The 15,725-nt window shown below is 36.1% G+C and overlaps 1 protein-coding gene across 2 annotated transcripts in view; it reads right to left on the bottom strand.

Annotated features, from left to right (window-relative positions):
• Window positions 1–15,725, bottom strand: part of ank3b (ankyrin 3b) — a 643,030-nt gene that overhangs the window by 470,536 nt on the left and 156,769 nt on the right. The window contains exon 1 of one of the 2 annotated variants that reach the window (XM_051923871.1): window positions 9,469–9,951. The exons of the other annotated variant lie outside the window; for it this stretch is intronic. Within the exon in view, the coding sequence (XP_051779831.1) occupies window positions 9,469–9,534 (66 nt within the window). The 5' untranslated portion in view covers window positions 9,535–9,951. Of the gene's footprint in view, window positions 1–9,468; window positions 9,952–15,725 lie in introns of those variants that run through there. 2 annotated transcript variants of the gene reach the window in all.

Raw genomic sequence — 15,725 nt, 5'->3', positions numbered from 1 at the left:
CAATAATGGAGAACATAAAAACATAAGTATTTACTGTATACTGAGTTTGAAAAGACCTCAGAAAGAGATGGACCATTGTCCTATCCAGAGTTGGTTTCTGTCTAATGCTTAATACTTGTGCTCTGTCCCTTCATGACTGTAAACTGAAATAAGCAGTTTTGGAGCCGGACAGACAAATGTTTGAAGAAGCAGATTTTAAAGGTGGACCTGTCAATGAATATGTAATGATTTAAGTGGAGGTCAAAACAATACACCTTTATAACTTGAAATGCAGGAGACTTTTTGCACACTGATTAATACAAATCACATTTGGCACAGTGGTGTAGAATGACCTGCTATTGTTAAAAACATCATTATATAATACTTCTATTAAATGCATTCCTAATGTATCCTTGTGTATGATGGGTCAGTACAGTGAGTCACATCCATATGTCTTTAAAGTAATATACTTTTTTTATTAAGAGTGGTTATGAAGGGTTACCCATTTAAAAATATTGACATGTCTTAAAAATGTATTACAGTATGAAAGGTAAAGCTACAAAAACATGTTAAGACACATTTAAATATTTTGACATGCTATCTTTGTTATTTTTATTTCATATTGCACAACTGTATCCTAGTTCAAGCCCCACAGACTTTACTGGTGCTTACTGGTGATTTAGCAAAAACACTTGTTATTTGGTTCATGTTCTTAAAAGTTTTTGAAATACTTATAAGCCCTTGTACTACAATTTGATCATGCATCAATCTGTTAATTTTTTTACACATGGTAATTCTAATACAGGGTCAAAGGGATTTGCAGCCTACACTACCAGCACTAGACAGTCTCCTTTCTCTCTGCAACAAGTGGTTACTAATAAATTATCAATTTAGAGTCACCAGACAACATCTCTGAGATAATTTAATTTGCTATCAGATAGCCATTGTTCCATACACAGATGTCTTTTAAAGACCACATATAAGAATCTCAGTTTGAAGCCATCGATAAAACACCCTGATAAATAGTAGAAATTCAACTCCATACTGAGGGAGGTTGAAGCACCCATTTATTTTCTCAAAATGCAGTTTCAAAACTATTTCATTTTACCCTATTCATGTGTTATTCTTTTATAATAATAGCAATTGTATACTCATGTAAGGCTTTCTAACAGTTTATAGCAGTAGCACTTTAAAAAGATACTTTCTGCGATTTTAGTCTCAAATATTGTGCTCACTATTTTGAAGGAGAAGTGTAAAAGACAAAGGAGGAAAGGAGATTAATCAAAACCAGTGCATCAATTATTGTGTATGTGAAGGACATGAAGGACAAAGATTTTTAAAACGGACTCCTTGAAACAAAAGCAGATTAAAAATATGTCATTTCAGAAAACATGTAGACATAAACACTGTAAAATATTAATATACCAAAAATACAATAATGTAGAAGACCCATGGGAGACTTTTGGTCTTACTGTGGATAACAAAAGAGTGCAGATTATGATAATATGCACAATGTGGGTTATCAGTATGGATTCACAAAATTATATTATTTCCAGAATGAAACAGCCTGGAGCAGCATATTTGATTTCACATATCAACTATGACTGATATGCATTTTTATAAAACATGGTGGGAACTACTACAAGTCCCAACTGTGATACACTTACGGGATATTATACCTGAAGAGGCAGGTTTGTACAGGTTCCTTTTTTAGTTTAGACTTGATTTCACTTTTGGTAATGAACCAAAAATGTGGCAAAGAATATAAAGCCATTCCACCCTGAAACTGGCAGGCTATCCCTACCAAAAGATGAACAAAGCCCACAACCTTCATTTGTGCTTGACTGCCAAACTGCTCGCCAGAGGACAGCAAGAAGGCAGGCAAGCTAGACATTTAGCAATGTATTTTGTAGACCTAATCTTCCAACTTGTGCTTATAGTGAACAGTTAATGTATGGTAATATGAGATTTTACTTTATAAAAGACAACTAAATTCTATTTTGTTAAGCAAATATCTCTGCCCATTTTTATAGTAATTTACAGTAAAAATAAAAACACCAGTATGTCACAAATCAGTGATTTAAATAACTGGTTACATAAAAAAAATCCCAACATTTTAAAGACACTGTAAAATGTTTTACAAAATAGCTGTGAAATCAATGATGTAATAAAAAATTTTGTATCAGTAATGTTGATTAGCTATTTCTGTTTTAAATCATTCAACCGACAACATGTAACATATGATCTAAAACGTGTAAAAGTTGTCTTGCCTGTGAATTTTCCACTCACTATCTCAAAATCATAACAAATGAATACAGCATTCAGCTTTATATAGTCAGGTTTACCTGTTATAAATGTCACTGTAGAGTGACAGCCCCCAAAAAGAACAGATACATCATTCTGTGACACCACTATACCTGTAAATATGACAATGAACTTTCATTTTAACTTGAAAGATGGAAAGCTTTTATCTGCATATTCAGTTTTACTGGTGAAGTTAGAAACAGTTTGAGAAGTTCAGTCAGTCATTGTCCAATCCGCTATATCCTAACACTGGGTCACGGGGGTCTGCTGAAACCAATTGCAGCCAACACAGGGCGCAAGGCAGGAACAAACCCCGGGCAAAGCGCCAATACATATGTGTATATGTATTGGTTTTAAAATATCTTTGGATTTTCTTTCATTTTTGATGTTGTTTCCTTTCACCCTGCTTTGATACTTAACAATATCAATCTTTTCACACACCATATGTCCACTGTGTAAAGAAGGATGTTACATCATTTTATTCTAAGTAACAGACAAATATGACCTTGAGAGCTGCACTTTTAATTTTCCAGAAACAAGCATTACAATAAACAACTCTGTGACAATTACCTGAGCAAACTGAATTTCCTCTATGCCAATCTGTTACATCTGAAATAATTATGAAACATCAATGGAAAAAGCTACCATATTTCAAAGATACTAAAATAAGCTAAGCAGAAAAACAAAATGACTTTGTGGTGTAACAGAACACTTTATGAATAAAGATAATGGCTTTTTAAGCATGAGTCAACTATTAATGATAAACAACTTTTTAAAAATTATTCACGCAGGATTCTTATTTAGTTTCACACTGAAAATATTTCAAAAATAAGGAGAGCAGATAAGAATGATAAGAATGAACTGAAAAATGAAATTATATCAATGGTGCATAAAATCTTCTAGGGATGAGTCTACTTTTTTATAATAAAGCCTCAAGTCCATCAAAAACTTTTATATTTGACGAGGTTCTACTGATTTTGCAAGAAAGCAAGGTCTTTTATGCTTTTTGTTTTGCTCTTCACAGCATTTATTTTATATTGTGGATATATTTTCAAGAGAATTTATTAAACAAACATTAATGACACAGTAAACTGGTGGAGAATGAACCTGCCATTTTCTGAATTCAAATCTCAATGTCACAGTGCCTGAAATGCAGGGAGGTATTTTAAAATTCTATATAAATTCATCATCCAACCATGTGCTTTACACTTCAGCTCCACAAACGCTAGGCAACACAGTGTGGACAAATTGATTTTAAATAATAATCAAAGTCTTTGCCAACCTTCAAACTCAGTAATGAATTCAACTAACAGATCAGCTGCTACATTCCCAACTTAACCATTTGTAATGCATCAAATCCAAACAAATGTAAAGAATGCTAGCCATTTCACAGTACAGATATCTTCCCAAAGTGCTGTATCTTGAATTGCTAAGAATACATACATCATACCACATAAGACATCTGAAATGTTATTGCTTTTAGCATAACGAAGCTACACATAATTTAATTTGCAGGTATGCTCATTATCTTCCATATGTCTGACAGAACACTGTGGCCTTAAGAGTCTTGACGCTTATGGACACTGCTGAGAATGTGCATAGCTCAGCCTCACTGGAAATTCCTTTGCCTCCCACTCTTTAAGAGTCCTAACTTCTTTCAATAGTATATAAATAAAACATACAGCACTTTCATGTGTAAAATTTGTTATGGGATGTCTACTCCACAAAAGCTCAGTGATGTGTGGAAAGTTAAAAATGATTATCCCTATGGATGAATAACATGGTCTTTGAAATGCCTTGGTTTGTTTTAAGCATTTTGAATTTTTTTGCTTACTTTGTCTAATACATGACTATGGAGGTCTGGAGCATATTACTCAAGTAGGATCTGGTGCAGGATAAATATCATTCCTAAGCAGAATCAACCCTAAACAGAGTGACATATCACTACCACTAGAATTGGAATTTGTCTAACATAAGGTCAATCTAGAGCAGGGGTCTCTAATTCTGGTCTTGGAGCCCTCCTGTGGCTGCGGGTTTTCATTCTAACCCTTTTCTTAATTAGTGACCAGTGTTTGCCACTAATTAACTTCTCTCAGCTTGACCTGAATTTCTTCATTTTTTCCTTTAATGGCACCCAAACAGAAATGAGATGTGAAGTGAGCCAACAGATGACCAGCTAAGCTGGGATCTCAAACTCGAAGCCAGTTCTTATTGTTATTTAAGCATGTTGTTTAATTACATGGCTTGAAGTTGGTCTCATTAGGACACACCAGACATTTCCAAAATTGTGAATTTTCTTTTTTCTAAGAGCAATGTGAAAGTTTTGTAGACCTGAGCAGATCAACATTACTGAGATCTTCATATTTCTTAATTTTTAGATATTGTATGATAAACACAGGTTAGCTGGTCATGTGTTGGCTCCTTTTGTATCTCATTTTGGTTTAGCTGCTAATTAAGAAAAACGACATAATTAAGTGGTCTGAATCTTAAAAAGCAAGTCAATTAAAATAAAGGCAAAAAAATAATTAGCAGCAAAAATGGTCACTAATTAAGAAAAGTGTTAGAATGAAAACCTGTAGTCCAAGTAGTGCTCTAGGACCGGAGTTGGAGATCCCTGGTCTAAAGACACAAAATAAGTGTTCGTGATTTATGGAAAGAAGAACAAGGAAAAAGCCCATACATACATATGGAGAATGCATGAATATCAGACATACAATGCCCAGGCTGGAAATGAACCCAAGCCCTGGGGTTATGAGGAAGAAACAACAACCACAGTGCTGCCAAGCTGCCCTGATTTGCAAAAATTAATGGTGAAATTGTTAAACATAGGACAGTCTTTTGACTTACTTAGTAGACTGATCAAAGGTTAACAACAAAGAGTGAAAGAGGCGATCTAAGAATAACTAGAATTATGTAGTCTGGTAGCTATACTGCAAACAGGGCTACATCTGGATGCTACAAACAAAGAAGAAAATGTTCTCCACTAAGCATCAATAGCACACTGAGCAAGTGATGGTGGGAAAAGGAAAAGACTTGATCACACATCCATAGATGTTCAGAGGAAGGCTTTGAGTATTGTGGAACATGTCACCTGTTTCAAAAGCATGTTACGAAATCCCTTCTCTGTAGGAAGTGAGTTCTTGGCAGACATCAAAGATGTGCAATTATATGGTTTAAAAGGGCTACAGAAAGGTTTATTAGTCAGTCTCTGAGCTATCAAACGGGTGGGATGTGCATTGTATTGTCTTTTTGCTCTATATTGCTCCTTTTTAACTAAGGTAGACACTGTACTATTATTACAGTTGGGTTAGAAATCTTAGAAACCCACACTATACAAGCAATCACCAGCCACCAAGCATCCTGTGACGCATTTCTCTTTTATTTAATTCACCATGAATCAGAAAACCTATTATTTCAGATCCATTAGTTTATGAAACAGCGATTCATTTAATAAGCTGTAATATCTTCTTAAAATGTCCCCAAAATCCAAAACAAGGATGACATCACCTATTAGATCCTTTAAATTTTCTAAGACCTCATTAAAGAAATATTTAAATTTCATTTTTCATATTAATATTAACACAATATCAGGGAAGACATGTACAAATCTAAATAGCTAAGTATCAAAAAATTAATTTAATTATCATAAATTTATATGGACTATATATTGTGCACACTTACAAATATATTTTTAAGATACCAACTATAAGGATGGAAAACAACTTCATGGTTAATTCAAATTAAATTCGCATAGCACTGAAAAGCAAAAGAGTGTTAATTCCCAGGCTAAGGTGCAGGTTCACAGATAACTATGAAATACAGTAGTATTCATTCAAATTTGTAATAAAAATGCACATTTTAAACTCAGACAAAATGGTAATGCTCGTACTGCATTTTATGTAACAAATTTGTTTGTTTGCAGTTACGTTGACAGTTTTATCCTACATATTACTGACTTATGTCACAATTCACAGCTCATAGATAGACACCTTAAAAATCACAAAAGACCTTAGCCTAGGAATCAACAGCTAATTACATGCATATCATCAAGTATGAAATGTCCTTTCCCTGAGACTACAACAGTGTTAAAGCTGGGTACAGCTTTGTAATTTTTAATTGCATATTATGAATAAAAATAGAATATGACAGAGGTATATTATGGAAAAATGAACACAACAGAAAAATAGGAAATTGGTATGTTTTTCAGTTGGTTTTAGGTGAAGTGTATAGGATTGAGCTTGGAAGAACATGGACACGAACATGGATTTTATCAAACTCCTACTACTTAGTCAATACTGCATTTAAAAAAAACAACAACTTGTATTTGCCTTGTGTAGAAAAGTGGCAAAATTATTACCTCTGCTTTGTCACAGGTCCTGGGACCAGAGTAAACTAGTCATTACAGCCATTGACCTTGTGAATTTTATATTTTTCTTTGTGTGGGTTTTCTTTGACATGTTTGTTTCCTCCCATATCCCAAAATAGTGCATATTAAGATTGATTGGTGACAGTTAATTGCCTCATAATTGTAGATATGGAATGAGTGACAGACTGACGTCCCGTTCAGTGTTGGCTCCTCCTTTGTATTCAATGCATCTTGGACAGAATCCAGCTACTTGCGACATTGTTATCATAGATTAAAGATTAAAGATCTCACACTACTTTGTGTGAGCAGTTTTTTTACTGTGATTATAGTATATCTGAATTGTGATGGACTCTCATCCCATCCACACATGGCTGTCAAGATATGCTCCGAATGATTGTGCCTAGGATTCTCACCTTATTGAGGTGAGAAGATAGAAGCATGGATGTGTTTTCTTTTAAGTCAAAAAACACAAAGTGATTGAATACTTAAGCTTCTAAAACACTGTGACAATTAATCCATGTAGATAGACAGACAGACAGACAGACAGACAGACAGACAGACAGACAGACAGACAGACAGACAGACAGATAGATAGATAGATAGATAGATAGATAGATAGATAGATAGATAGATAGATAGATAGATAGATAGATAGATAGATACTTTATTAATCCTAAGGGGAAATTCACATGTAGCATGTAATTCTAGTAGAAAATACAGGGCAGAGCACTAAAACCCCATTGTTAATACACTTTGCGACCTCGAGCAAGTTATCTAGCATGCCTGACTTCCAAATATAAGACAATTTTACAAATTAATATATTTTGTACTCTACTTTCAATGCAGTTGTGGACCATATTCTCTAAGAAAAGCATTGCATAAAACAAACAATGTACTGTAATGTTACCTGCTCTGTAAGGAGCTACATTAAACTTAGAAGGGTGCTACATTATGGGGTAAGATGCCTAAAGATTTGAAGGGCTTTTCTGCTAGTCAATAACATTTTAAAGATTTGCTAAAAAGAATTGCCACTGTCTTCTTAAAAACATAGTAATGTTCTAAGAATGTAAATGTTTAAAAATGGAAAATTAAAGCACAGTCTGCCATTTTAAGGTGGTCTGGAAAATGCAAATGTAATCTCTGTGGTTTATCTTCTCTAACTAAAGCTATTTCCAAAACAAAGTGTTAGTCTGAATTATCAGGCACTGTTATACAGAATGTTGGATAAAATGCATAGTAACTAGTGTGATGCATGCACATATCTGTCATTACTTAAAACATGTACGGTATGTTGTTAAACTAGATGAAAATATTTCAGCATCAAAAAAATGAAAAGGATCTTACAAAAATATTTCAAAAATCATTTCTGTACAATCTCTGTTTTCAAAAAGACAAAATACAGTTGTTTATGACAAAAAAGTCTGCCCTCCCCCTCCCAAAAATAAAAGGCCACACCTACACTCATTTGCATCTAAGCCAATGACCTATAGCTGTTCATACATTTATGTTTGCAATTACTTTAACAATAAAATCCACATTACCCTCAACATGTTAGAGAAAAAACACAAAGAGTTTCCAAATTTGTGCCTTAAACACTCCCCAACACTAGGCAGGCAAAGCAACAGGTTGCTGATACACTGCTCATCCTGTCTTTTCTGAGCTAGAAAAAAAAATCTAAAAATAACTTTCATATACTCCGAACAACAGACAAATGAGCACAGCAAAATCTGCTTTGACGGTGATTTAGTAGCACAATAATGACCAAATCAACGCACAAGAGTGTAAAATCTGTTGTTTCCTGTAGTGACAATGCAATCAATAGGATGCACAGGAACCCATTAATAACACGTGTAATCCTTTAACAAAAGAGGAACAAATCGCTTGCCCTCTCCCAACCCCCTCATAATAAAAGCTTGGCGCTTGCAAAGCAGTTTCTTTAGATATTACAGGATACCAAAATGTAACAAAATAAATGAAACCATTTTTATCTCAAAAGACTTTTGTACATATGGCTTAACTCTCAATTGCAAGATCAATATCGAATTCATTTTTACAATAACATTGATGTCATGCTGTTGATTGCCTAGGATTTTATCAAACAGGCATATTAATAGAGGTGATGACATGTATAAGTGAGTACAATCTGAATTTGAAACAAAAGTAGATTTTTATATTACATGATACACATATATGTGTGTGTGTGTATGTGTTAACAGTGTACATATATGAATGGAAGGTATATTTATAGTCCAAATATGTGTTTCCACAGCATTGTCTTTGTAGACATTCGTAAATGGTTAACTGTCACAATTAGTGTTTAAATAAAAGGCTCCCACTCAGACTAGAATATCAAGATGGCATGACACCCTTTGTCAGTAACAGGTTTTGTTTACAAGCTAGCATAATCCTTATCTTTCATTTGATCAAGTTCTTACTCACTTAAAATACTAAGAATAAAAGTAGACAAGCAGACAAGTTAAAGGCAATAAAAGAGAGTAATGCTGGAGTGTGTTAGGCTACATGTTGTCCTCGACAGGCTAGCAGCATTACTTGATACAGAATAAAAACATCACACGGAGGAACACACCCATCAGAACCAGCCACTCTGGAATCAATACCACCTCACTTCTAGCTACAAAAAAAAAATAAAAAAAATAAAAAAGAGCATAAAACAATAATAGCTGTTGCTTCAGGTTACAGAGCAAACTTTGCCTTGATGAATTATTCCCAGCCTGTTGTTCATCTCCAGGATAAAAACATTACAGCGTGCTTACTGCTCAGCTGGTCAAGGCTTTTTTTGGCAAATTTCCTTTTCTTACCTTTTTGCCTTTTTTTTTCCGGTGTGCAGGTTTACTGTTGCCTTTATCCTTTGCTTCCTCACTCATCTTTTATCTCGTATTTCAGCTTCCTTTTTGTTTGATTATTTTTTTATTCCATCATCAAGAAGAGAAGTGATTCAGTCAGCATGGTGACCAAAAAAAAATAAAAAAAAAACATGAAAAGTCCTCCTGATATAGCAAAAACAGTGCCAGCTGCTGTAAGCGTGACACAAGGTTCCCCCAATCTGGATTAGTGGCAGTTGTTTCCTTTTCTTGTGTACATTAAGCCAGGAGTAAAAAGGAAGGAGAAGAAATTGGTGAAGAAGACAAGAAAGAATCAAAAGAAACATCAAAAGGAGGACGAATTCCTGGATATGGATATCCTGAGCAAGCAGGTTTTTCTACTGGTATGACACATCAGACATAAGACCCAAAAGGAGTTTTTCATTGCCTTTACTCCTCCTAGTGCTTTCCAGAATCTAAATGGTGCTGATGAGAAGACTCACTCTCGCACACTCTGAGAGAGAGAGAGAGAGAGAGAGAGAGAGAGAGAGAGAGAGAGAGAGAGAGAGAGAGAGAGAGCAAGCGAGCGAGAGTGAGAGAGAGAGAGAGAGAGAGAAATTAACAGCACACTGCTGACAAGTACCCCCACCCACTCTCCCTCCTTAATGCTTTTCTTTTCCTTTGCAAACCGAGAATATCAGATGTGATTCCCAAAGATTGCTGTTAGCTTCACAAACTAACTCATTAGCCAGACACATCAGGACCAACCAAAAGGGGAAGTCTCCAAGTAGCGTATCGCAACAATCAGGATTCTGCCTCAAAGAGAAAACCCCTCCCTTTAGCTGGCTGCTTGCAATAACAATAAGAGTGAGACAGAAAAGAAAACTGACAGAGAAGGATGCTGAGCAAGTATAGTCTCATAAAAAAGGCCAGTGGGCAGGTTTCTTTATTTAACTTGCATATGCTCCTACCCTTTCATTATAGAAAAAAAGTTCTCATGTTAAAGACACAAGCCTTTTGACAAGTGCCTTTTGACAATTGCCAAAAAATGTCATAAACGACTGTCTTACAGCTGGGAAATGGGAAGGTTAAATGAAAGGAAGCTTACCTGCTGCTAAACTGTATGATCTGCCACACGATTTACTCACTTTGATCACAAAATACTCTGGATGTTTTATTCTAACTCACTTTAATGCTTGTACCCATTCACCCTTTCATATTGCTTTTATTTTATAGGAGACAGACAACAGACACCAGCTCAGAAATATAGTCTCAAGGAGAAGACAGAAGTGTTTGCACTATGTGGTGATTGAAAGCAGGGTTCATGACTCTAAGCACCTTCTCTTCCCCTGTTTATAACAAAATAATATTGCAGTGAAGGTATTGTGGAAAAGTGCATACTGTATTCATGGAAATTCTTGGAAATGGCCAGTCAAACATTCCAACTAACATTGCACATCCATGTATAACTGGAAACACAGAGATCCTGAGACCAGTACATCTGCTGTCAGGAATGTTCAAAAATAAATACTCAAGTAAGAGTGTGTTGATGAAAGGTGCTTCAGAATTTCTAAGTGTTTTGTTGTTTTTTATCTAAGCTTTAAATAAAGAGGAAAACTGCATCATAGTGTTAAGTGCTTTAGGAAGCACTACAACTTGAGAGTGTCCACTATAAAAAAAATCTCTGTAATATTAAAGTCTAAAGTTTCAATCAATCAATCAAATTGGTGGTCTCTATATTTACCGTGAGTGTTCATGAAAAATATCCATACCATTCAGAAGACAATACTTTTGAGAGGCAAGGTGAGAGGGTTTTTGTATACTATACTGTAAAATCATTCAGGCTGGCATTATAAAAGGATACATGATTTTAATAAAAACAAATAATACAAATCACACCACAGAAAGGGTATTGGCAATAAATAAGGCATATCCTTCAACATTTAGTATATTCTCTGATCTTTTACTTGTGGCACATCTACTAGGGGAATTTTAAAGAATACTATAGTAGTTTTTGTAGAAGGATAAATATAAACAGATAAAGCACACTCCGATTAAAACATAAACCAGAAGGCCTGGCTAGTCTTGAAAATGTCAAATCTTCTGTTAATTTAACTTGTCCGAATTGCAGATTCCAGGCAAGAGCTCGGTAAGGTCACAGATACACAAAGGAATGATAGTCATATTGGCCAGCAAACGTTGATCCTTCTCAGGGAAAGCAACTTGGAATAAGTTTAAGAATTCCAGTGACAGTTCCCTACTCCTTTACCTTCTGTTGTGAGATGGTAAATAATTGTTCCTGAGTGCTGAGTGAGGCATATTTTTTCATTCACAAGCACGGTGGCCTGCTTTAGGAGGATATAGCAAACAAACATTCACAAATGACAGGGTACATACATGCCACCTTGTGGAAAATTTTGATGCAGACAGATACCCTGCAGTTTTACTCTCTTATAGAATTATTTAGAAAAATGTCATAAATTTCAACAAAACGATACTGCGAAATCGTGGCAGTGTGGCACTGATGTTGGAGCTGCTCCATAAACATGGATTTAATTCCATAACCAGTAGGTGTCCATGCGAGTCTTCCTGTGCTTACCTGAACTATCTCTAGGTACTATCAATTCCTCTCTCACACTAAAATATGGTTAACTGATAACTCTAAATTGGCATAGTGAGAAAATGTGCCTTGTGAAGGAATGGCAAGGATCCATTTGAAGGTGGTTGGTGCTTTTATACCTGAGGCTGTTGATGTTAGCTTCTGACTAACCATGACCCTGACATGGAAAAAGTGTTCTCAGATGATGGATGGATGTGCTTTAAAAACATTATTTACAGTCAGAAGGCTCTCAGGTGAACTGAAACTGTAAACAAACAGTAGTCATGTGAATAATTTAATAACTATCGATCATGTGAGACAAAAATGATAGGTCATGGTTAGACATCCTCAGCATGTCTCGTCTTTGTCGTCTTCACTAGTATTTTTTCCTTTCCCTGTTGCTGGGGTAACAGTGTTGTCATTTTTGTGTGGTTGCCTGCCATTTTCACATGCAAGGACAGAATGAAAGCAGCTTGGCAGCTGATGTATTTGGCTTTTTCTAGTTTTTTATTTGCTTGTACACAAAAGCCATCCTTAGTTGAAAGGTAATGTAATATAAAAATAGCAGTTTAAAATACTATTATTAATTCATGAATGTCTGTCAAATTAAAAATGGTACAGTACAAATAAAAAGAATATGTACATGCACTGATAGTTTCTCATAATTAAAATTTACAAGAAGAAATACATCTTTTCACTAGTTTTAAAAATGAATTATTCATGTAGCATAGTTTGATGGTTAATCTAAAAGACATCCAAATGATGATGTCATCTCTAACATGCAGAGACATCTTAAATGGAGGAAATAGCTGTTTGATCTTTTACTGTAATGTAAAATGCTTCATAAACTGTTTAATGATTGAACTCTTTATAAAGGCACCATAAATAAAATGGTTTACTTTTTTCCAGTTTTACTCGACTCTACTTAGCAGTGTTGCTACTTGTGGTGTGCAGAGGTTTTAATGAAGTTACAACTAGAGACAGAATTGATTGTGACTTTAAGATTGTACTGCCAGCTCACTACAATAGAAACATACAATTCTCTCACGCTCTCTCTCTCTCTCTCTATATATATATATATATATATGCAATATACTGTATTGTTGCACAAGGGCACATGGGGAGCATCTGAGTGGCCTGACCAAGGTATCAAATGACTGCAGGAAAGGGGCAAAAGCGATCACTAACCAACATTTCTCTCTGCCCCACAGAAGACAGGATGAGTCCCGGGATGGGCTCCTGTATTTTACCATTGGACCATCTGATTCCGCCCAGGGAGCCAGTTAAATAACCACAGTGCTGGAAGTCAGTGCCAATTTGGACCATGCTTACCTAGAGATCAGAACTCTGCAAACAGATAGGCCTATTATAAAAAAAAGCGTGCATGGAGAAGTTGTGATGCAGAATTTATATATACAGTATAGACATATACAGTCCCAGTTTCAAAAAAAGGATTTTATTTGTACAAATAGCTCACCAAGTGTACACAACCAAGCAAACCACAAATACTAACATGTGAATCTTCTCTTTCTGCTGCCCCTGTTGAGTGTTACCCACTGCCTCCTGACTTCGACTCCTCCAGATGATGCAGCGGGCTTCCTTTAAGATGTAACCAGGAATGCTTCCGGCACCATAGCATGTCCTCTTGGAAGCATTTCTGGGTCATGTGGAAACCAGGAGGGTCCTCCCCCAACAGCATCCTATAACGGCACCCAGAGACCCCAACAGGGATGCACTTCTGGACTCCAACTCCCATGTACCCAAACTGGGATGCCTGGGGAGGACTACTGCCACGTGTTGTATGGGGATGGAAGTGCTACTTAACTCCGGCTTCCATTGGTTCATCCTTTAAAAATCTTCAGCTGTGCAAAAAGTAATTTTCCCATCCAGGCCAGCAGGCATACTAATCCGTGATTTATGGCACTTAAACAACATCTGTCTGTCTGTCTGTCTGTCTGTCTGTCTGTCTGTCTGTCTGTCTGTCTGTCTGTCTGTCTGTCTGTCTATCTATCTATCTATCTATCTATCTATTTATTTATCTATCAATCAAAGTATTGTACATCCATCCGTGATGAGCAGATGATTGACCATCCCTAATCTGAAATGCTTGGGGCTAGAATATATACAATGAAATATCCTGGGGATGGGACCCAAGTCTAAATACAAAATGTATTTATGTTTCATATACATCTTATACACATACCCTGGTCTGAAGGTAATTTTATATAATATTCTTAATATTTTTGTGCAGTCACACACGTGCGCATGGGAGGCAGCTAAAGGGCTTGAGTAAGGGCAATTCCAAGTCAGACCAAGATGTGGCAGAGTGCACGGATTCTTTTTCTCACTTTCCTGCAGACCAGCCACGGGAGATTCCACCTGGCCCAGTTGATGTCATTTCAAACAACGACAGTCTTTCTGTCTCCACCTACAATGTTTTGTTTTGATTAAAAGGTTACTGTACACAGACAATAACCAAAAAACACAATGCATATTGCACATAGGTCTGGTGGTGACTTTGGCTGATGATATACTGGCACCAAAAGACATAGTGTCAGAGCCTATGCTTCATCTATGATGTGCGGGTACCACACAGCACTACTAACCTGCCCATTTGTTAGGGCACCTGCAGCTTCCAAACATCTAACTGATCCCCAACCCTCCATCAACTGTGAGTTTGTGTTTTGCAGCTCTTAATATTTCATGGAGGATCCCTCTCCCTCTTAGCATTCTTGTGTTGGCAGGGAACGTTGGTTAGAGCCTCATATAGGCAAATGAGGTCAAGTGTCGAATTTTCCACTTGTGGGGTCATACTGGCACTCAAACAGTTTCACATTTTGGAATTTCAGATTAGGGCCAATGAAATTGTATAAATATATGCATGTATGTATACAGTGGATTCAGAAAGTACTCAGTTCCCTTCACTTTTTTTCACATTTTGCTATGTTGCAACCTTGTCATAATATTCAAAGAAATAAATCTTTCCTTATATCCAGCAATAATTAATACCCCAGAATGACAAAGTGAAAACAGAATTTTAGAAACTCTTACAAGCTTAAAAATAAAAGGCATTGACACAAGTATTCAGACTTTTTACTCTATACTTAGTTTAAGCATCTTTTGCAGTGATTATGGCCCGCAGTCTCCTCTGGTAAGTCTCTAGGACACCTGGATTTAGAGATTTTCTGCAGATCCTCTCAAGCCCTGTCAGGTTGGGTGGAGACCATCAGAGGACAGCTGTTTTCAGGTCTCTCCATTGATTTCCAGTTGGGTTCAAGTGTGGACTCTGGCTGGGAAACTCAAGGACATTCACAATGTTGTCCCTAAGCCACACCAGTGCTGTCTTTGCTTTGTGCTTACGCTGCATTTACTTGACTTTTCAGATTTCGTAGTTTCTAGGCAGACTATTAAAAAAAATGCGAGGTCGCTGGCAATTTTTTTACTTGGTCTGTAAAAAAAAACCCACTTAATTAAAGATAAATGCCACTTTTTGCGGAAATAAAGAGGAAGCTTCAGTAAATGTATTAAATGTGTATCACTTTTGTCCAAATGCAGTTTGACCAAAAGATGGCCTTTCAGGCTGAGCAGATTATATGTTTTACTTTAAGCAATTGACTAAGCTGAAAGGTCAGTATTACATTATAACTCAAACAAT

This window comes from Erpetoichthys calabaricus, chromosome 2 (assembly GCF_900747795.2).
Source record: "Erpetoichthys calabaricus chromosome 2, fErpCal1.3, whole genome shotgun sequence".
In the NCBI taxonomy this organism is placed as follows: Eukaryota; Metazoa; Chordata; class Cladistia; order Polypteriformes; family Polypteridae; genus Erpetoichthys; species Erpetoichthys calabaricus.
The sequence above is the reverse complement of the archived record's forward strand: the minus strand, read 5'-3'. Positions and strand labels throughout refer to the sequence as shown.